Source organism: Eptesicus fuscus, chromosome 6, assembly GCF_027574615.1.
Source record: "Eptesicus fuscus isolate TK198812 chromosome 6, DD_ASM_mEF_20220401, whole genome shotgun sequence".
Classification (NCBI taxonomy): domain Eukaryota; kingdom Metazoa; phylum Chordata; class Mammalia; order Chiroptera; family Vespertilionidae; genus Eptesicus; species Eptesicus fuscus.
The window spans coordinates 666,885-689,924 of NC_072478.1; the positions used below are offsets into that span (position 1 = coordinate 666,885).

At 52.7% G+C, this 23,040-nt stretch overlaps 1 protein-coding gene across 2 annotated transcripts in view; it reads left to right on the top strand.

The window, feature by feature from the left end:
• Positions 1–23,040, top strand: part of ANK2 (ankyrin 2) — a 139,993-nt gene that overhangs the window by 88,735 nt on the left and 28,218 nt on the right. For both annotated transcript variants that reach the window (XM_054717076.1, XM_054717075.1), the window contains 11 exons: positions 4,154–4,378; positions 5,998–6,096; positions 6,993–7,147; positions 7,931–8,142; positions 8,400–8,604; positions 10,190–10,286; positions 12,678–12,906; positions 13,653–13,778; positions 16,006–16,128; positions 18,561–18,593; positions 20,318–20,339. In XM_054717076.1, coding sequence (XP_054573051.1) covers positions 4,154–4,378; positions 5,998–6,096; positions 6,993–7,147; positions 7,931–8,142; positions 8,400–8,604; positions 10,190–10,286; positions 12,678–12,906; positions 13,653–13,778; positions 16,006–16,128; positions 18,561–18,593; positions 20,318–20,339 — 1,526 coding nt within the window. The remainder of the gene's footprint in view (positions 1–4,153; positions 4,379–5,997; positions 6,097–6,992; positions 7,148–7,930; positions 8,143–8,399; positions 8,605–10,189; positions 10,287–12,677; positions 12,907–13,652; positions 13,779–16,005; positions 16,129–18,560; positions 18,594–20,317; positions 20,340–23,040) is intronic.

The window sequence follows — 23,040 nt, forward strand, 5'->3', positions numbered from 1 at the left end:
ACTGATCTCTGCAGGTTCTTAGACTGCCGATCAGGGCATTTTTGTTACATAGTCATCGCCACTGCAGACCGTCCACAAATCAGACAGTTTCATAGATCCCTTTTTGAAAATTGTATAGCCATCCCTTTAGTTTTTCGGAAACACTAAATATGGTGTTTCTACACATGAACATTGCGAGTGATTAATGATTGGTGATTTTGATAAATCTGAGCCGCTTCAGAGACACTTTCCATCATGTTCAGTGTATGAGAGTCAGGGTGCAGGAGGGCTTGGAGGGAGAGCAGGGGAGAGAGCTTGCCAAGTCCCTCCATCTCGTGTTCTCGCCAGAATCAGCTCAAATTGACAGGCCTCCTGCTGGGTGTGCCTGGCTCACTGAAGCACCCTGATGACTTTTTTCTTCCTATTTTCACCCAATGACTAACTGAATGCTGCACCTTCCTCCCCACCCCACCCTCGCGGTCCTGGGTGCATTGAAAGGGAACCGAAGCCTTGGTGACTGGGGTGGAGGTGTGTTCCTCAGCAGGCAGAGCCCTGTTTTCTGTCCTAAGCATGTATCTGTTTAGCTAATCAGGTCGCCTATTTGTAGGCAAGTCATCTGCATAATAATGGTGGGTTGCTTTTGCTTTCCTCCCTTTTAAATTGTGATAACACTATCTCACAATTTAGAAAAAATCTCAATAAGAATTTCTAATTTGCATGATTGCTGAATTTCATCTAAAGTAAGATATGCAATTTATGCCGAGTGTCACGTGATGTTTTTGTCTGTAGAGTCTTAAAGTTGATGCTCAGTGCAGTGTGCGCACAGTTTCTGCCAAACCGCCCGTGTACTGGGTTCAGCACGGTGCAAGCATGCTGCCTGTTTCCCAGAGTGACGGCAGCTTATCTTCCAAGTAGGAATCCCCCCGGAGCACTGAAATAGGGCCTGTCGGGGCATCCTGCCTGGGTACCAGCACCCAGCACAAGTAACACCGGAGACCCCTGTGGCTTGTTTGGTGAAAGTCTCATTTTATGGGCGCGGACACTGAAACCTAAAGACAGGAAGTGACTTGCCTGGGGTCCCAGCAGTAATCCCGGCCGGGCCATCAGTGGTGGCTCTGAGAGCGACACAGGCAGGGTGTCTGCTCGGTGACAGTGTTTTACATTTTACTTAAACAGTGGCGTTCATAAACTAGTAGAAACTGCATTGTCATACTGACTGCTTCAGCCAGGTTCCGGGTTCACTGTGGGTATTCAGAAAATGTCAGCTCCTCCATTTGTTTCCTGGGTGTTGTACTGTACTGTAAATTTAAAGACACTCAGACTATATCACATCATGTGGGCGTAGGGGAGGGAGGTGGTGGCACCAGCATTCAGGCCTCCGTGTCTCTGCCCACGTGACTCAGTCCGCACTCCCCCGTCGGGCAGCTGCGAGCCCCTGGTTCACAGACGGGGCTCTCGCGCACCAGCCCTGCACGTACTCGGCTGTGCTCGCGCTGTGCACCAAGCACCCCCAGTCCTTCGCGGCACTATCTCGCCCAGGTTTCACCTCCTGAAGATAGGAGGCAAGTATACTTACTTATCAAGTCTAGTACCATCACCACACGGCCATACCTACATCCTTCCCCTCTTCCTGCGGCACAAGAAGTACAGTCTCTTCCAACCCGCTCTGTGGCTGAAAGTGTTTTACACAGCACAGCATCCACTCATTCTACTCCCAATCCAAGTAGGGACACCTTTTGATAATGTGCCATTTTTAAGGAAGATGCTTACCCAGTGTTCTGTCATGAACTGTTGGGACTAAGTGATTAGCATGCTGACTTTTATCTGAAACACTTTCATCACCACCTAATAGAACTTGAACTACTGTCTCGCTTAGTCCCTCTCACTTAAAGACTGCTTTTCGTTTGCAACTCTACACTCGGCTTTGTTGTTAGCGGTTCATCCTGTCATCACATTACTCGAGACGGGTTTTTGCTCTCCTACAAGCTGAAATGCCTGCATGTAGTTGCTTGAAGGAGTTCTGACTGGGTTGGTTGTCCAGAGACCAAAGAGTTAAACAACTGCCTTTGCCATCTTCTCTGGCTGTTAGAACTGCGGACAACGTCTCACAGCTTGCTCTTCGCACTGCCCCCCTCATTCGCTTCTTCAGCAGTTACCTGTCACCCCACACACTGCTGGGACTGGGCACCCGGGCCGCTGCCACCATGGCCCTTGGTGGCTCCTTCCCCGTCACCAGGGAAGTCAGGCGCAGTCGCCGCAGCTCCGCTGTCTGTGTCCTCAGTTGCCAGCGGGTGGCCAGCCCGCAGTGGGAGGGTGACACGTGGCAGGAGAGGAACATGGAGCTGGAAACTGGAGCAAAGGAGAACAAGAGGGTTTCACAGGAGTAGCCGATGACACAGAGACAGTGGTCTGATACACTGAGACCTGGTTCCAGCCAGGAACGCGGCCCTTCATCCCTTGGGTAGAGAGTCCGCAGTAGGGGGCGCTCCGTATGGTCCAAGATGCAATGAGTGGAGGCCGGAGCCGTCCCGGATGGACAGGTCCAAACACAGCCTGTGCCTGAGCGGACACTGCCCGAGGCCTCCGGCAGGTGCGGACAGTGCGGAGTCCTGCAGGGGCAGGCTGGGGGCCGCAGGGCTCCTCGGGCGTCTGAGCCCGTCTCCCGCAGTGGTGACAGCAGTCAGAGGATGAGCAAACCAGGGAACGTCAGAAACAGTGCGGTGCGTGTGCAACAGCGCTGGCTGGAGCTTTTCTCGGGGTTCATAAATGTCAACGTAAACGTAGCCCAATAAAAAGCACAGAATCGAAAGGAAACCTTGAGATTCATCAGTGTTAACTAGCTCTTCCATTCTTTTGAGCAACAGTACATTTTTAAAAACAAAACATTTTTTGAGAATTTATACTTAAATTTATACTTAGTGGTAAGAAAAGCAGCTAGCCTTTTCTCACTGCATTTTGATCAAGATCAGAAACATCCACGTTCGGCCCTGCGCTGTGGATCGATCTCCCGGGCTGCTTGGCGCTGGGTCTGGGCTGGCCACGCTTGGGGCACGGCTGTGGCCTCGCTGTCCCTGCACGCCTGCTGACAGGCCCTGGGCCGCCCGTCCCTTCTGTGCTGAGACCAACGGGACTTCTATTTAGCCACGTGCGTGACGCGCTCGTGTCTGCTGTGAGGAGGGTGCTGAGCTCTTTTTCTCCGCTCGTCTACCATGGCAGATGCACTGTGTTTCTGTCCCGTCACTTCTTGGATTGACTGTGTCCCAGTGTTTGGGTTGCAGTCGTGGACTGGGTGCCGGTGTGGGGGTCTGGCATGGTGTGCTGGCTGAGCCTAATTCACTGGGGCCGCTTTCCTTTCTGTTTTGGTAGGAGAGCCTTGCAGATGCAATGGAAATGCGGGTCAGGTTGCCTCATTTCTGCCTCTTGACCAAGCGAGTCCCACTGCATGCACCCACCCCTTCCAGTTAGACCAGCCCTTTCCTCGGCACACAGACACGTGACCAGACTGTCCATAAACCTCGAGCTTGTCCATTCCTCGAGCAAAAGGAATAGAGCTGCCTCTACGTTTGTAAATTACTAGCTGTGGTTTTCCACATTCAGTTCACTGTAATTTTGGGACATTCACCGTGCCCAGACACCCTCCCTCGGCAGGGCCCGCCCGTCCACATGGAGCTGATGCCTGTGCCCCGGTGAATTCTGGGAGAGGCGGGGCCTCTTAGTCATAGATTATATTAAAACAAGCTGGACACGATGTAACTTTGGAAAGTCCAGTGGAATTAACTTGACAACTGCTCCGACCCACCCTGCCTTCACTGTGGGTTTTCAGGACACGCAGGGGGAAGTTCTGTGACAAAGGAGGACCTTCCGAGTCTTCATTTAATGCCATGCCACTCTCTGTGTCCATTGGATAGATTTTAAACTTACAGTCCACACACACAACAAAAAGTAGCATAAATTGTCTTAGGTTACAGATAAAAACAATACAAAAATTAAAACAACACAGAAATGAAGGCATTGGTATAAAGTGAGATAACATTTAAGGACCAGTTTTTCCCCACCATGCATATAAATACCAGATATTTGAGAACCAAGCATTTTGGACAGAAATTAACTGGCCAGGACTTGTGCACCTGCCTCCAGCCTTGCAAACGTGTCTGACCTCTGCTCCCCCTTTCAGCTTCCTGGTCAGCTTCATGGTGGACGCCCGCGGGGGCGCCATGCGCGGCTGCAGACACCACGGGCTCCGCATCATCATCCCGCCGAGGAAGTGCACGGCCCCCACACGGGTCACCTGCCGCCTGGTGAAACGCCACCGCCTGGCGACCATGCCCCCAATGGTGGAGGGAGAAGGCCTGGCCAGCCGCCTGATCGAAGTCGGACCCTCTGGCGCACAGTTCCTGGGGTAAGGGTCTCTGCTAAGCCTCCCACTTAGTCACCCGCGCGCTAGCGTCTCACCTGGCGCCGCTGGGATGGATGCACAGAGGTACGTCCAATGCTCTGAAGGAAGAGGGGCCCCTGTGACATTTTTAAAATCTATGTTTATTGATCTCAGAGAGGAAGAGAGAGGGAGAGAGGGGGAAACATCAGTGATGGGAGAGAATCATGGATCGGCTGCCTCCAGCACGCCCCACACTGGGGATCAAGCCCGCAACCCGGACATGTACCTGACTGGGAATCGAACTGTGACCTCCTGGTTCATAGGTCGACGCTCAACCACTGAGCCACGCCGGCCGGCTCCTGTGTCATTTAAGTAGCACTGATGCTGCGCTCCTCCCCCACGCCTCTTCCTTCGTGAGCTCCGTGAGCTCAGCAGTCCGCTTCCTCTCACTCCTTCTCTTTGGGTGATTACAGCTGCTAGACTCCCAGTGTGAATCATTTTTTCAGCCAATGGTAGGTACTGTTTTCCCTCTGAGACTGAAGTGGCAGCGTCCCAAGAAGAACGCCTCCTCTATTCCAAACGTGAACTGGAGGTCCCGAGTCCTGAGAACCGCCTGCACTTGGGAAGAAGCGCTGCCGGAGTCAGTGTGTGATTTGCCTTCTCTGCTCCCACGGCCAACCTTGAGGCTTACACTCACACCGGCAGCCTGTTTGGTCACAGTTCTCCTTAAGATGGCGGAGTCCGGGCCCCTCTGCCAGCCTCATTTTAGCAATTTTGAGCAGAAATTAGCATTTCTTCTTTCTTCTGTGTGTTTGAGCGGCTGCTATTGTATTGGAGGTATTTCAACAAGCCGAGACATGTGTGGCTTCTGCTGAAAACCGACCAAAGGATGAGGTTGTGGAGGGGGACAAGTTTCAAAATGTTTTGAAACAAAGCAATTGTATTTAAGTCTCCTCATAGCAAGTCTTTGTGCTCGAAAGCGGGGCCCACATCCCGTTGCCCAGGAGCTTCTGTTCTGCTGGCATCACGCTGGGAGAGCTGCTCGCGCTAGAACTAGGAATCGGTCTAAAGCCTCGTACCTTGGAGGAAGCTGTTCACGGGTTGCTCCAAACTGCGTTCACGCCGGAGGGGGCGTGCCCATATTCCCGGTTCTAGAAGCCTCCTCCCGCATCCCTCAGGCAGACCTGAGACACAGGAGGAGCCTGTGGGGCTCTGGGTGGGGCACGTCCACGACCCCTTCCCCTCCTGTCCCAGGCCCCCCTCCCTCCCTCCCTCACGCTCAGGCCGCCCGGGCGTTGTGACAGCCTCCACGTCTGTGCAGGAATATCCATGGAAACGTCGGCCTCTGCGGAGTCCGAGCTTTCATTATATTCCCAGCAGCCCGGGCAGCATATTTTTCCTTCCACGGCTCGCGCCCTGGCAGGACCTCACCAGGGACAGGCCATCCCCACGTGCTGTCCCCACGTGCCGCCCCCGCGCCTCCATTGGGCCCGCTGGGCGCCAGCGCCTCACTCCCTGTGGCCAGTGGAGGGGACAGAACCAAAGCAGACTCCCGGTGGCTGAGCGGGCGGTGCTGGGGCGTGGACGCCACACCTGAAGCTGACCTGTGTTCTCTCTTTCACTGCTGCTTTGGATGTGCTCAGTAAACTCCACCTGCCAGCGGCTCCCCCCCCACTTAATGAGGGAGAAAGCTTGGTCAGCCGCATCCTTCAGCTGGGGCCTCCTGGAACCAAGTTCCTTGGGTAGGAGCGACTTAAAACCAATCGGTGGCTGCTGGCCCCATTCTCCTCCTCCTGCAATATGATTTCTCTTTTTGTCATTGTGCCCATGACATGTCCCTCTCTATGATTTATACTCTGTGCGAACTCTCTCTAGTGGACCATTTCTGACCCTGTGATGTGTGACTTTTGTTTCGAGTGATGTTTTGTCCCTTTCCCCTTAAAGTGCTGTGACCTTCCTTTTCGTTTAAAGCATGAGATCTGCCTAGTCGTACTCTGTGCTGGCTGCGGTGTTGTGATGGGAATTTGGAGTCTGTCTCAAAGCAACCTGGACCGGAGACCCAGAGCCTCCACAACTCTTGAGAGTGGCTGTGCCCTGGAAGCGAGGGCCGTGCATGCTCGGACCTGAGCCCAGTAGGCATCACACACGCTGTTGGGGGGCTCAGCGTGGGCCACCGTGTGCAATGCCTACTGCGCCCTCGAATGGGGGGAGCCTCGGCAGACCCCGCATGCATGTCTCCGTAGTTCCCACGCAGTCAGCTCCTCTGACATCTCATTTAGACACATCAGCTCACGCAGCACCAAGCCATCCCCCTCTCAAGCCATTGTCACGTCGCACCTCGTTGAGGACGTCCTAGGAGGTCGGTGCACGTCATAGATATGCATGTCCGTTTCTTTACATTTCTCCGAGGAGAAGTTCCAGAATGCCACATGCACTCACAAGGAAACACCAGGGCTCCAGGTAGCAGCGTGTCCCCGGGACGGGAGCCCTGAGGTGGAGTGCTACTGTGCAGCCAGCCGCTAGCCAGTGTCCCTGTCCCCAGAGGGAGAGGAATCCAGGTCACTTTGCAACAGACAGTCGGGATGCGTGTGGTGTGTGGCTGGCTGCCGCCCACACTGCGTGCTCTGCTTGCTGCCAGGCCCGTCATCGTGGAGATCCCGCACTTCGCTGCCCTGCGAGGGAAGGAGAGGGAGCTGGTGGTGCTGCGGAGCGAGAACGGGGACAGCTGGAAGGAGCACTGCTGTGAGCACACGGAGGACGAGCTCAACGAGATCCTCAACGGCATGGACGAGGGTGCGTGGGGGCACTTCTTCCTGAGGACCCAGGGCTGTGCGCTTGTGCACGCGTGTGCGCGCGTGTGCGCATGTATGCATGTGTGTGCGTGTGCATGTGGTGCACAAGTGTCTGTGTGTGATTCTGGCCCAGCAGGTACTGGTGTGTTCCAGTGATGATGAGTCGATGTACAGTGCATTTGCCTGGTCTCCTGTTGTTACTCAGGAAAATAAAATCCCAATCCCAGTGACCCTGTTAGTCTAGATTTTCTCCTTTAAGCTAGTCTGGTTTGCCTGTCCTGCCCCATGTGTGCACTAAGTTTGTGAAAAGCCTGTGACCCCCTCTGCTGATGGTGGGGACATGGGCAAGTTCCTGGTTTCAGGGGAGTTCAAACCCTGGATTCATGATCATTTATGATGGCCCCTTTCTATACACACAGTGACTTCTCAGACACAGTCCCCGGGAGTGACCCGCACACCGTCTGGCAGGACAGATTTCCTTCCCCTACACTTCCTGGGAAATAAAGGGCACATTTCTTCTTACAACATAGAAACTGGGTCTTGGGCTGACTTTGGCGTTGGCAAAGGAGAGGCTGCGGGACCCATCTCCTCGGCAGCTGGTGGAAGTGGAATAAACCAGGGATAGAGCAGGTGGTTTGTTGTAGCCCCGCCCTACCCACCCTGAGACCCCACAGGCCCCGCAGAGGGACCCAGTGCTGCCGGAGGAGAGGGGCACGCTGCTCTGGTGGAAGCACTCCTGCCCTGAGGAGGCACTGACCTTGACCGTGTGCGCTGTCATCCGCAGTGCTGGACAGTGCTGAGGACCTGGACCGTAAGCGCATCTGCCGCATCGTCACGCGTGACTTCCCGCAGTACTTCGCTGTGGTATCCCGCGTCAAGCAGGACAGCCACCTGATCGGGCCCGAGGGCGGCGTGCTGAGCAGCACGGTGGTCCCGCAGGTGCAGGCGGTGTTCCCCGAGGGTGCGCTGACCAAGCGGATCCGCGTGGGCCTGCAGGTGCGGTGCTGTGCGCATGCGTGGCCAGGGGCACCTTGGGGGAGGGAGGACTGGCTGTGGGAACGGGGCGGGCCCGTGTAGACATGGTCACATCGCACTGGAGAGCCGGGGCTGCCACAGCACATAGTAGGTCTCTTACGGGAGGGCTGAGTAACTGCTACCTCAGTCCTATGCTGATCGATGGGACAAAAAGCAATGCTTTCAAAGGTATTTGATGTGAGCGCAGTGGTCTGTTGACTGTGCTTTTCTCGGAAAAGGCGCAACCTGTGCATGGCGAGCTGGTGAAGAAGATCCTTGGGAACAAAGCGACCTTCAGCCCGATCGTCACCTTGGAGCCCAGACGAAGGAAGTTCCACAAGCCGATCACCATGACCATCCCCATCCCCAAAGCTGCCAGCGACGTCATGCTGAATGGTTTTGGGGGAGATGCTCCAACCTTGAGACTTCTGTGCAGCATAACAGGTGAGGCGCCCGCGATGGGAGTAGAAAGCTCTGGAAGGAGAAACGTACACGCTTGTAAATGTTAAGTGACTTTGTCATAAGGTGCCTGCAGGGGCCTGTGTTGATCCAGGAGGAGCATCCTAAGTAGGGAACGGAAGGTGGCAGGAGATGAACCGACCCGCTCATAAAGCCGCGTGCCCCTGGGAAATGCTCACGTGTCGTCACTCTGTCACGCGGCCCTGTGACCACACTTAGCCCCATTCCACTGAAAAGGAAACCAGGCTCCGAGAATTCTGGGACTTGCCCGAGATTATACCCCAGGCTTGTGCAGAGCTGGGGTTCCAACCCAAGCCTGCACCCCTGCCAGCCTTTGCCAAAGACCTCGTACACCTGCTGAAAACCATCCTCCTCCTGCACCATCGCACCCCGCACCTCAGATCTTCAGATCTGACCTCTGTCTAGGAGTCGGTTCTGTCATCACTGGCCTGTGGAACAGCCTTGAGAAAACAGAGAAAAGGTTTTTCAGGACTCACTGAATGTGGTCTTTCCATTGGAAGTTGTGATAGTGTTCAGACAACTGCCAACCTCCAGAAAGACTCCCAGCTCCTGGTTGTCTTGGCGCCATGATACATAGTGGGAGGTCAGAATCCACACGCGTCGCTGGGCTGGCAGTGTCCCTCTTTCTTAGCACCACGAGCTCCTGGCGCTCAGAGTGCCGCCCTCTGCTCAGCAGTCAGCTGCTGCTCGCCCAGGCGTGTGGGGAGGTTCTCACTTCCCCTTCGCAGTTGTCTTCTCCCTTACTTTGCTCTCCGATTCTCCCTCCTCATTCACGCTCTTCCTGTGTGCACCGTGACAAGCCATTGAGATTACCCCATACACTTGGCAAACGCAAAACGCAAAATGCGTGGACTAGCAGGAACCCAGGGGTCATGCTTCAGTCACGACCTCATTCCCGCCCCACATTCCTGGGTCAGTGTCCCCCAGTTTTTAGTCCACGTGCATACAGTTAGCCCTTCATCACGTGAGACGTAGTGCGTGGAGGTGAAACGGGTGAGATGTAATGTGCAGGCATGCCCTGCCCTGGCCAGGGGTCAAGCGAGGGACCACGTGGCTGAGGCACTGTCCGCCTGACTAGGCCTTCCTCGGCCTTCGCCCACCTGTCCATCCGCCTGCAGTGTTCACCAAGCTCTTAATGTTTCTCAGGTAGTTTTCACAGCCTTCCAGTGCAAATTGAGAGAAAATCTTATCTTAAGAAAATAATTGTATAAAGTACGAAGTTCAGGAGCAAAAGACTACCTGGATTTTTCATTATTTTAACAAAACCTTCAGCTCCTTGGTCAGTTAAAGGATCTTTTAAATTCATCAACCCTTTACAATTCAAATTGATCTTTAGGGCCTACCACTTACAATAACAGCCTCAGAAAGTCCGGTAGAGGATGGAACCCCTAAACATTGGAAGCAGTGGCTCCATAACCTTTAAGCTCATTCCTGGGAGGTGCTGTCAGCGGCTGCTTCTCTGTGGCCTGTCAGCTTCCGCGGGCAAACACCGACGATCCGGAGGGGTCTGAAGTGCTGCCTAACCTGCCCACCGATCCTGTTGTTGCAGGTGGGACCACCCCTGCGCAGTGGGAAGACATCACCGGCACCACGCCGCTAACCTTTGTCAACGAGTGTGTCTCCTTCACCACCAACGTGTCTGCCAGGTGCGGCCAGCCCTCAGACCGACCCAAGGCCAGACTGGCCTCACCCCCAGGGAGTTTGCTTTGTTTGCTTTTGTTTCTGTTCTTCAAAAGTGAATTTTTCTGGTTGGTTTTAAACACAATCTGTATTAACTTTCGCATTGTAAACTGGACCTGCTTGCCAGCAAAACGAATAGTGATGATGCAGTACAAAGGTCAGCCAGTCGGGTTAAAATCGAAGGACAGCAAGCGATCGGCAGCTTTGACTGTGGGACCTTGCCTCCCGTAGCGGCCACCACCAGTTGTTCCAGTCCCAGAGGCCTCAGGGATGATAGATTTCCTGCTGATCAGCACATCCCGAACTGCTTCCCAGCAGAATATCAAAGAGTCCGAGTGCACATGCGTGTGCAGATGGGCTCGAGGTTTAGGTGACTTTAGGAGGCCTGACGCATGCACGTATGTGCCTCAGCCTCACACGCTGACACTGTCCAGTCTTGTTTCATGTGCTCACTGACGCCGCTTATCATTAGCTCCCGTGGGACCTGTGAGGGAATGCTGGGTGCTTTCCCGTGCATTTGATTTCATCACTACAATGACTTGGTACTGTGTCCATTTTACAGGTGGGAAAACTGAGGCTGAGAGGGTTAGAGCTTAAACTCCTGTCCAGGGGACAGAGGAGAAGGGCACACATGGGCAGCAGCTGGGGTGCTGGCCCCGCTGTAGCTCCAGAGATGGCAAATGCTGAGGAGAGAGTTACCGGGGCCCTGCCGGGTGCAGGGTTGTGCACGTCGGGGCGGAGAGGGCGCCTGAGGGGAGGTGCCTCCTGAGACCTGGAGGAGCCTGACAGGCAGGAGAGAGGACCATGGACAAGACATAGCAGGTTGGGGGTGAGCAGCAGACATCTGAGGTCGGAGGTCATGTCAGAGCTGCAACGTGGATGACGGCAGTGCTGAGGGAGGCCTGCTCAGGAGGCCAGGCAGCTCCTGTGTTCCCCATTTCACCCCCAGACGAGTAAGGGAGCAGTGAGCACACCGTGAGTGCGTCAGAGCCAAGAGGAAGGTGATGCCGAGCATCCACCAGGCGCCAGTGGCTGAGCTGAACCCTGAGAAGGTTACACTAAAGGAAGTAGCCGGCTATTCGCGCCTGTGAGGTCCCCAGAATAGGCGAGTTCACGGAGACGGGAATTAGCAGTCAGGGTTTGCGGTACCTTGTTGTTTGGGATGATGGAAAATTGCGGAAATGGTCAGTGGTGATGGCAGCCCAGGGTTGTAAATGTACATCATGCCAATGCCGTGTACACTCAGATGTGGCCAGCATGGTGAGTTTTATGTTACATATATCTCATCAAAAGCTAATAAAAAGGAGAGAGATGGATGAGGGACAGGAAGGAATCGGTGACGAGGGAAAGGTAACCTCAGGGGCGTGGGAAGGAGGCAGCAATAGGTGGAGCGAGGTTTCAGGGCGACAGGATGTGGATAATGCTTTGCATCTGGCGGCCTCAGTTCTCTCAGCGGAGTGGTCCCTCCTCAGGCGGGGGCGGCGGGGGGGGGGGGCGGCTTGGGAAGGTACGAGGTTGGTCGGGGAATGCTGAGCAGGCTCAGCAACCTCAGTGCCCTGAGCAGTGATGCTGAGGGGGCGTGGCCAGGCCGTGTCACAGGCCCCCTGAGGCCACCAGCCATGAAGGAGCCCCAGAGCAGTGACTTCCTCTGGGAGCCACGCCCAACGAGGCCCGAGTTGTGCCTTGAAAGTGGATTTCCACAGGGTTGGGTTGCTCCACGTCCGTGACGGAGAGGGTTTTGGAAAGAGGAACGAGATGAGGCAACGCTGGGTAGATTTTATTGAGAAGAGTTTCAGTAAATGAGAGGAAGATTGGGGGAGTCAAGGGGAACGGGGGCTCCCCCATGAGGACCCATTGCGCTGGCCCCAGGCTCCCTTCACAGATGGTGCTGGGACTCGGGGGCGGATTTCAGAAGCTGGACCCTGGGAAGTGTTTCCAAGGAAGAAAGTCACAAATACGGGTGCACACCTGGTCCTCAGTGCCCTCCTCCTCTCATCGTCTCCCACCTCCCTCTGTTTTAGGAAGCACTTAATGACTTTGATCATATTGAAGGAGCTGAGGTTTTTTTTCAACTGGTGTCCATTCCCATTTTTTTCAAAGATTTTTTAAAAGTTGTTTTAATTGATTTCAGAGAGGAAGGGGGAGAGAGAGAGGATAGAATCATCAATGATGAGAGACTCATTGGCTGCCTCCTGCACACTCCACACCGGGGATCGAGCCCCAAAACCCCGGGCATGTGCTCTTACCGGGAATTGAACTGTGACTTCCTGCTTCACAAGTTGACGCTCAGCCACTGAGCCACGCCGGCCGGGCTGGTGTCCATTAGTTTTAGATGCCTGACCTAAAATTCTTTGCAGGTTCTGGCTGATCGATTGTCGGCAAATCCAGGAATCCGTCACCTTCGCCTCCCAAGTGTACAGGGAGATCATCTGCGTCCCATACATGGCCAAGTTCGTGGTGTTCGCCAAGTCGCACGACCCCATCGAGGCGCGGCTGCGGTGCTTCTGCATGACGGACGACAAGGTGGACAAGACGCTGGAGCAGCAGGAGCACTTCGCGGAGGTGGCCCGCAGCCGGGACGTGGAGGTGCGGGCTCTGAAGCAACGCATGGACACGTCGTCTGTGCCTTTCTTCAAAGATTATATGTAAAACAGTGGTTAATAAATAGAACCGCAAATTTAAAAAAAGACCAGTCCTCATCCTGATAGTTAGAAGGTCAAGGTCCAAAAGCAGCTGGTTTTAGTCCATCTGGGCCAGTTCTGTCGGGTAGTCTGAGCATCCATCCCGAGAGGAGCGGCAAAGGCTCCTCTTACTGAGCATCGCGGGGGAGGAGGGCTCACCCATGAGGTGTGTGAGCGGCGGTAACAGTTTAGAATGCTCATCTTTCCTCATTCTGAGTAATCTTTAGTAGTAAAGGCAGCAGTCGGGAAGTGTATCCTTGGTATAAATGTGGACATGAGCTACCCAGGCCTTTCTGCGTTACTCCTGCTAATTTCAGGCTTCATCAGCGTGGGTGTGGATGGTGAGGTCAAGTAATGTGACTCATTGGATGTGAAAACGACCCAGTCAGAAGATTGACTTTAGGATTTAAAGCTCTGTCAGTTTGGGGTAATGTGATGCGACATTAGAAGCGGGGCATCAGCATCAGAGGCCACCACACACCTGCAGGTCCCCTTGGGACATACTTTGTCCCTGGGGGGACAAGACATAGCAACTGAGTGATGGTTGTAGGTAGGTTTTACCATTCCAACTGGTATCACCACTTGGTTATGTAAATAACAAGTAATAACTGCACTTACTATAGTCTGTGCTGCTGCTCTCTGCTTCACCAGGTGCTGGAGGGAAAACCCATCTACGTTGACTGTTTCGGCAATCTCGTGCCGTTAACCAAGAGTGGCCAACATCACATATTCAGCTTTTTTGCCTTTAAAGAAAACAGACTTCCTCTCTTTGTCAAGGTAATTATCTGTTGTATATGGAATGTTTACGCACATTTTATTCTACATCAAGTAAGGACTTAACTTCCTTTAGAAGGAGAGAATATTTGCTTTTTAATAATTTCCAGAGATTATTTAAACCATATCCATAAAATTTTAAAGTTCTGGAAAACTAACCATTTTCATTTTTGAAGTTCAAATTCAACTTTAAGCTATGTTTAAGGACAAACCACCAATTCATTAATTAGAAAAACTGGCTTTTCTTTTTCAAATTTTAAAGGAAAGTCTCTTTTTAAAGTATTGTTCCTTTTAAATCTTTGTGCTCATGTTTTAAATGTGTGAATTTCACCAACGAGGAGAGGGCTCTCAAAAGGCCTAGGAGCCCACTCAGCCTAATGCGAGGTGACCCCAGGCAGCACTGTCGGCGGCGTCCTCCACACAGGCACTCAGCCAACACTCGGAGACGCCTCCGTGCGCCACAGAGCTCCCTGGCGGTTTCAGACCCTTCGTCCCAGGCAGGAGTGTGGCGATGATGGTTACATCCCCCTTGGACTCCACGCCGGCGGAGGGCCAAGCGCGTATGAGTGAGAGGCTTGGGGAGCAGAAAGGAAGTAGCAATCCCGTTCTGCACCCTCTCTCATTCACTGTCCCGCTGTCCACAAAGCATAGCACTTCTCTGAGGCCCCGGTGCCCCGCCCACACGGGACAGGGCTGGGCTCCCTCAGCTTCCCCAGTCCAGCCTCGGGTGCCTGATTCCCAAGCAGCTCATCCTCATGGCCCTTTCATTACCAAACCCATCGTGGTTCTCCCAGCACGAACCTGTGCAGCTGCTTAATGTCTTTAAAATACTTTTTTATTGATGTCAGAGGAAGGGAGAGGGAGAGAGAGATGGAAACATCAACGATGAGAGAGAATCATGGATCAGCTGCCTCCTGCACACCCACTACTGAGGATCGAGCATGAAACCCAGGCATGTGCCCTGACCCAGAATCGAACCATGACCTCCTGGTTCATAGGTTGATGTTCAACCACTGAGCCATGCAGGCCGGGCAACCTGCTTAATTTTTAGCGATGGAGTTCTCCCAAGTTCTCTGCTGAGCCTCTCATGGTGCCATTGCTGGTCACCACTTTTGCCTGATTAAAGCTATCCTAACAGGCCACTCCACGGAGCAGTCACTGCTGAGGGCGGCAGAGCCACTGAACACAAGCAGCTGTGTGATTGAACTGATATTTGATACCATTAATGTGCGAACATCATATATAAACAACCCAATACAGAAATGGGTAGAGGACCTGAATAGGCATTTCTCCGAGGAAGGTGTCCAGATGGCCAGTAAGCCCATAGAAAGATGCTAAGCAAAGTCCTATTCCAACCACAGTGAGCGGCTGCTCCGTACCCATTGGAATAGCTGTTACCAAGCAACACAAACACGGAAACCAGCGTTGGTGAGGCCGTGTGAACACTGGGGCCGATGCACTGCTGGCGGGAAATCACACGATGCAGCCCCGTGGGACACAGCGCACCGTACTCAGAGCGTGAGACCATGGCGACCACAGGGTCCGGGGGCTGTGCTCCTAGGTCTGGTCCCCAAAACACTGAAGGCAGGGACTCAGTTACTTTCCCGCTGACGTTCACAAAAGCTTCATTCACCCAAACATGGAAACATCTCGAATATCCATTTGCAGATGAATGGATAAACTAAGGCGTCTGTCTATACATGCCATGGAATGCTATTCAGCCTTAAAAGGCAATGAAATTCTGACACATGCTACAACATGGATGGGCCTCGAAGACATGTTGGGTGAAATGAACCAGGCACAAAGGACAGACACGGTCTTAAGTCCATCTCTCCGAGGTCCCAAAAGGAGGCAGGTGGAATCGAGTCCCTCGGGGCTGGGCAGAGGAGGTGGGCAGTCCCCAGGGGACAGGTGCAGAGTTTGTACTAGGGGTGGTAAGCATGCTGCAAAACAGTGACGATTGCACAGCTTTGTGAGTGCCTAATGCCACAGAGCTGTACGCTTAAAAACGGTAAGTGGGAAAATGGAAAAGGTAAATTTTGTTATGTATATTTTACCACAATTTTTTAAAAAGCTGAATGATTTTTTAAAAAATAATTGTAAATTGTAAAAGGACAAGGAGAAAGGAGCAGCCTTTGCATTGTCTGTCCCCCAGTTCTTTGGGGGAATCATCTCCTTAAAGAAGCCACTTGCGTCCTGTGTGGTGACACGTGTGTCTTTCTCGTTCAAGGTACGAGACACGACTCAGGAACCATGCGGACGACTATCATTTATGAAGGAGCCGAAATCCACGCGAGGCCTGGTGCACCAAGCCATCTGCAACTTAAACATCACCCTGCCTGTCTACGTCAAGGTATCGCAGGGGCCGCTGCGTGCATTTCGGGTGGGGGTACCTGCAATCCAGAACCATGCACAAGCAGAGGGATCACATGCTTCCACATGTAGCAGCCATTCTGGATTCCCTGTCAATTCGTGATTTTCCATGGAAGTCAGAAAAGAAGGAGCTCTACCTTATTTCATATCCAGTTCATTGTGATGAGGAAATTTCTATGAACGCATATTGGATACAGAAGACAGAAACTTTTAAGATTTAACTTTTTAGACTAGTTTTTAAAAAGCAAATGACTGACTTCGTCTTCGTTATTGCTGTTATGTGCCCTCTTGGGACCATGCGGGGCCTCTGGTACCCAGACCTGGGCCATTAGCTTTGGTTCCCCACCAGCTCATAGGTGGTTCTAAATATTGCATGCACAGCAACCTCGTGACATTGCGTCTTGTTGCTAAAATAATTACCTGTTCATTTTATTTTTATTTTTTAAATATATTTTTATTGATTTCAGAGAGGAAGGGAGAGGGGAAGAGAGAGAGAAACATCAGTGATGAGAGAGAATCAGGGATCGGCTGCCTCCTGCACACCCCACACTAGAGATTAAGCCCACAACCTGGGCATGTGCCCTGACTGGAAATCGAACTGTGACCTCCTGGTTCATAGGTCAACCACTGAGCCACGCCAGTCAGGCATTACCTGTCCATTTTATAACCTGTAATGTTTAGGAGGATCAAATTAGTTTTTCAACTGTTTTAACATGATTAGTATACAAAATATTTCCATGTTCCAAGGAGCAGATTTGAAACATAGTTGAAAAGGAAATATTCATTAATTCCTGTCCCAGGTCCAGCTACATCTGGGTATAACTCTCCAGGCAAGCCTCTTCCAGGTGCAGATTATCTGTGATTACTCTAGCTTATACAGAAACTAGAAGCCAAAATTCATGCACTCGGGGGCGGGGGTGGGGGGTCCTTCAGCCTGGACTACTCCCTCTCACAGTCCTGAAGCCCTCAGGGGATGTCCAACTGACAGCTTAGGCCCATTTCCCAGGGAGCAGGCCTAAGCCGTCAGTTGGACATCCTTAGCGCTGCCATGGAGGTGGGAGAGGCTCCCGCCACCGCCGCTGCACTCGCCAGCTGTGAGCCCGGCTTCTGGCTGAGCAGTGCTCCCCCTGTGGGAGTGCACTGACCACCGGGGGGCAGCTCCTGCATTGAGTGTCTGCCCCCTGGTGGTCAGTGTGCATCATAGTGACTGGTCGTTCCACTGTTCGGTCGATTTGCATATTAGCCTTTAATTATATAGGATATTCTTGATTACTCTATCAAACCAAAGAAGACAACTGAATGAATTTTATGTTGGGGATAACTTTTTTATTTAAAAATATTTTAACCAGTAGCTCTTCCTCATGGGAAGCCCACCCAGCCATGCCCAGTAGGCTACGGCCACTTGTCAGTCAGTGTGTCCTAGAGGTGGGGACAGGGTGGAGAGTGACGGTGAGCCCTGGTGGAGGGAAATATATTTTAAGTCCTACATTGGACTCCACAAAACAAGCACTGCCTATACTGCTTTTTACCCGCCGGTCTGTTTTCCATAACAAATGATTCCTGTAAATAGAGATCAGTCATGTAGAAAAGCTCACGGCATCGTGTGCAGCATTGCAACTTCTTATTTGATAAAAATAAATAAATCTGATTTTCCTACAAAGATAATGAGCTCTGGCTCTGAGGTCAGTGAGCCTTCAGTGTGCTGTGAAGAAAGCATTTACTTTATTTATTTTAATATTTTTATTGATTTTTTCGAGAGAGAGGCAAGGAGAGAAAGAAATAGCTATTGGCTGCCTCCTGCATGCCCCCTACTGGGGATTGAGCCTGCAAAGCTGGGCATGTGCCCTGACCGGAATGGAACCTGCAACCTTTTGGTGCACAGAACAACGCCCCACCAGCTGCGTCACGGCAAGGGCTCACTTACTGTCACATTCCCCAGGTCAGACGCAGGTGTTGGTGCTGTGATGGTCCAGGGCGGCTTTCCGTTTAGCAGTAACGCAAAACAAAACTCTAAAGAGCCAGACAGCTGGGCGTCAGAATCTACTGGTGTTTATAGCCCTACAACGCCGACATGCTGCCCGTGTGTCAGGACGATGTTCGTCAGACGCTGCTCTGTGGCTCTCAGCCTGTCCAGCCCTCAGTGTGCCCTCCAACCCATTAAATGTCCAGCTCTGAGGCTGCCGGTGACCGAGCGTCTGAAATGAGGACCTTCGTGATTTTGGTTCCTTTGTGTCTTAGTCTCCAGACGCGAGCATTTAAATCAGCCCTTTTTAACCTGGGTGCCTGTCTCCTGGGAACGGTTAGGAAACGTCAGCGTGCCCTGACCAAATGCTGCCTGTCCGTGCCGGGCGGGGTCTTAACGTTTTCTCCTAATTCTCTGCTCTTTTCCATCCCGCGTGGTGTCTGGCGAAGGAGTCCGAGTCGGATCAGGAGCCGGAGGAAGAGGTAATTGTGTGACCTGTCACTTGTTAAGGGCTGTGTGGTTGCCTGACCCCATCGGAGCGCCGGTGACCTGTGTTCTCGGGCTGCGCGCCCAGCGCTCTGAGCCAGCGTGAGGACAGGCGCGCTTCCCTGGGCAACGTTGCCCTGTCTTTGCCATAACACCGATTTCTCTCCCCACCGCTGAAGACCACACCGTTATCTCGGTGGTTCTCCAAGCTGCTGGCAGATGCCCGGAGGTCAGACGCCTTGTGGTGCTAGCCCGGGGCCGTTACTTGCCTCTCACCGGCAGGTCCCCACAGCTGCCAGGTGGTTTCCAGGGCTGCCTTACCTGAGATGCCACCCACTCGGACACTCCGGGACGTGTGCTTGGTACACGTGTGCTTGGGTCCCAGCATTTCCTCAGCTTCATTTTTGTAACCCATGTTCCTTTATCTGAGTCAGGCACTGACCAAAGCTGCTCAGGCTCCTTGGTCATTTGTAAGAGTTAAAGGGGTCTTAAGGCCAGAAAGTCTGAGAGCCACTGAGACCAAAACTAGGGAACGTGTAGTTCACCCATCAGATGATGACAACGCCAGGGCAGGGAGTGCGCGCGAGCCTGTGGCGGCTCCTCCCGGTGCCCCAGCAAAGCAGGGCTGCGCCTCCCACCACAGGGGAGGCGGTGCAGCTCAGAGACGGGAAGGAGTAGCTGTTTCAGTCACACCTGCTCCTGCCGTTCAAGCTGGTGTGTGTGTCCCTGGTAGAAACCTGAAAACGCCGCAGCGTTCCCATAGAAATGAAAGGGACCGCTGGGGCAGCCTTCTGCTTACCGAGGCACATAGGGTCCTAGCTCTAAGATAGACAAGTGCAGGTGTTAGGAGTTGCACATAAGTGTTTTCAAATATACTAGTTTTATTTTTAATTTATTCTGATGGATTCGAAATGCAAAAATAGGAAGAAAAATGTAATACATGCCCTTGTGCCCACCCGCTGAACATGTAAGGCCTTATCGGTCCAGAGAAGCCCTCACTCCGCTTTTTTCATGGACACTCCGGCTGCAGGCAGGGCGGGAGGGGGTTCCAGTCAGCAGACACACAGGAGCCTGTGGACAGACTGAGGTCTTCTCCCTCGGCTGTCCAGTCACCGTCTCCCATCCACATCCTTCCCGTGCCTGGTGACGCGGCCCCAGAGCTGGTGGGAGGAGGCTGTGCGCCCTCCAGCCGAGCAGTGCAGTTGGGAGCCACCTAGCCGCCCTCCGATGAGCCTTTCCCACGCGGGACAGTTCCTATTGACTAGTCTCAGGACCTGTTCAGGCGGTCAGTGCATTCTGTCCAGGAATTGTCCTTCTGGCTTGTAATGAGTGACAGGGGCACTGTGTCCGTGGAACGTGCCACCTGGCATGCGATTTGTGCTCCACCAAGTGGACATGTTTCCCTCTCTCTCTGGCCTTTTCCTGGTAAAAGTGCATTTCTGACCCAGGCGCACCCTGGGTCCCATCTTCCCTGGAAAAACACGAGAAAGGGCTTCCCATCCGCGGTATCGGGAAGAGATGCGTTCTTTCAAAGCTTGGGTACGAGTCGAGGAAACTGTCCTGAGGAAGGCAGCCACGGCTCTGGCCCAGGGCAGGTCCCCGCGTGCACGGGGTCCCCGCGCGTGTGATGGTGACTTGGAGCGCAGAGCTGGGACGGGGAGGGAGACGGGAGAGACAAGACGCTGTCGTGACCACTCAATTTATGTGTGTTTTCTTTCAGGTTGATGTGACATCGGAAAAAAGTAAGATTTTAAAAAACTTAACTTTGTTTGAAAGCTGACTAAAGACATGCAAGCTAGTGGCCGTTACTAACCTCTGTGCTCATTATGTTTATATTCCGAGTCATCGCTAACACACATTTAGAAACGCAGCTCGGCCAGTTAAATGATAGAGACATCTAACTGTGACCTAACCAGCGTCCATTCTCTGTGACACCCTGCTCCCCGCTGCACCCGCTTGTTGGAGGCCCGCCCCGTCTGTCCCTCTGTTACCGCACCATCATCACCTCACCTTTACCACCGACACGACAGCATCCCTCTGTGTCAGCCAGCACTGACCCCCGAGAGCTCCCGATTCTGTGGCTGCACCTGCGAAAGTGATGCTGTCTCACAGCTCACCGCCCCCCCCCCCGCTCCCCTCCCCCGCTCCCCTCCCCCACTGTGGTGAAGCAACCGAACGCCCCTGAAGGGCTGGGCCCGAGCTCTTGGGAGAGCTTTCCAGGAAAAGAGCCATGGGTTCAAACAGTAAACCTCCCGGGGTTTCTAATCACAAAGCTGTGTTATGACGGAGCTCTTTTCACACGAGGGTGCGGGTCCCCAAACCACCAGCGCAGAGAGGAGCGGTGTTCGGGCCTGCGCCCAGCCCTCGCGCCTCGCTGGAGCTGCAGCACGCCAGCCTTGTAGGTCGCCAGCCTGTTTCTGGCATTTTGGGCTTCTTATGCAGAAGAACCTAAATTTTTTAGTTTTTAGTTTTTTTCACATATTTTTATTGATTTCAGTGAGGAAGGGGAGAGGGAGAGAGAAACGTCAATGATGAGAGAGGACCATTGATTGGTTCTCCACCCCCCCCCCCCCACTGGAGATGGAGTCCACAACCCGGGCATGTGCCTGACCAGGAATCAAACCCTGACCTCCTGGTTCATAGGTTGACGCTCAACCACTGAGCCACGCTAGCTGGGCAATTTTTTAGGTTTTATTTATGTATTTATTTTTGCTTTTCTGCCCCATATGCTTCAGAAGAAAATCTATTTTTAATGTTCATTCATTTTAAGATTTATTTTGATTAGCTGCATTTGGGGTGGTGTTCCCAAGAGGAGGAAACCTAGAGCCCGTTAATGTGCTCATCTGGCCCAGCAGTGGTCTGAGGGCTTGTGAACAGTCATCTGAGCACACGGTGCAGTTCCCTGCTCACTGACAGACTGCTTGTCATCGAGCTCCTCACCCTGAGTTAAATCAGTGTTTGGGACTAGGAGACTTGAAATTCTGGATGTTCTCATTGGCTTATATTTGAGCACATCTATATTGATACAAATTATTTTAATATATTTTTATAAATGCATATTCACAGAGACTATCTCCTCAACAAATACTGATTTTTTCAAGAGAAGGCACTTTTCATTTATTAAAAAGATGGTAGGTTATATTGCCTTTATTAATTTTTTGTTTTTAAAATACATTTTTACTGATTTTAGAGAGCAAGGGAGAGGGAGAGAGAGAAACATCAGTGATGAGAGAGAATCATGGGTCGGCTGCCTCCTGCACGCCCCACACTGGGGACCAAGCCCACAACCCGATGTGCCCTGACCGGGAATGGAACCGTGACCTCTTGGTTCATAGGTCGAGGCTCAACCACTGAGCCACACGAGCCAGGCAATTTCCTTTCTTAAAGAGATTTCATTTTGCTCTCACACTTCCCTATTCAGAACCACTGTGTTCATTTAAATGGACAGTTTCTTTGTTTCTTGGATACAAACTTGGGATTAAAATGGAAGCCAAGCATCGGGCTCAGTCGTGATGAAGGAAAGCTTCCACGTTGCCGTAAAGCTTGTGCCCTCCCGGCCCCCTCAGTGCTGTGACTGTCTTAAGTTTTCAAGTATAGACTGATGTTTGGTTTTATTTTAGTTTAAAGATGGTTATTAAATAACACGCACCTGGGTGTAAAATAGTGTCCCTGGAAGGCGCGGAGGAGGGCATCCCTGGGCGGCTCCGCCTGCCTGGGCCCACCAGCCTCTCCAGCAGCACGTGCTTGGGCGGTGGGCGGTGCGGAGCTTCCCCACAGTCGGTCCGGTCCAGCTGTCTGTCTCTCCTGACCCCCTCCTGCCTGCCTCCCCTCACCCGCCTCCGCTTTGCATGGAAATAACTTGGCTTACACAGCTGTGCGTGTCCGTGTGCGTGTCTCCGACTGGGGTTGCTATGCATCACGTTTTAACTTTGGACTCACACAGATGTTTCCTCACCATGGTTGTTTTTGTGGTTTTTCTTTCTTTTCCTTTCTTCCCTCCTTGGTCTGTCCTGTAAGTGTCTAAACAAGGAGGCGGCTCCGAGGAAAGGGCCAGGCCTCTCCGCCCCAGACCGTGTCTCGCTGTTAGGTGTGCATTTCCTTGGCTGAAAAGCCGGTTTGCAGCGGATTCAGAGACACGGGGTAGAGTCATTGTGTGGCCGAACGGAGCCGGTTCCAGACTTGGTGCGTTCAGAGGCGCACCCTGAGTTTGCTACCAACTGGCTTTCTGCCAGAGGAAATGAACTCTGCAGGTCCTGATGCTGCTTTCCTTCCTCCTGTTTATTTTTCTTTCCACATCCATCTGTGCCGTCTGAGCAATCTTGAGATGCCTCCGTGTGCTGTCCCTGCCCGTCTCTGTGTTGGTTTGTGAGGCCGTCGGCGTGTGCCGAGGGCTGGTTTCAGCGCTGTTGTAAGTGTGGGTGTGCTGCAAGTGAGGAGTGAAGC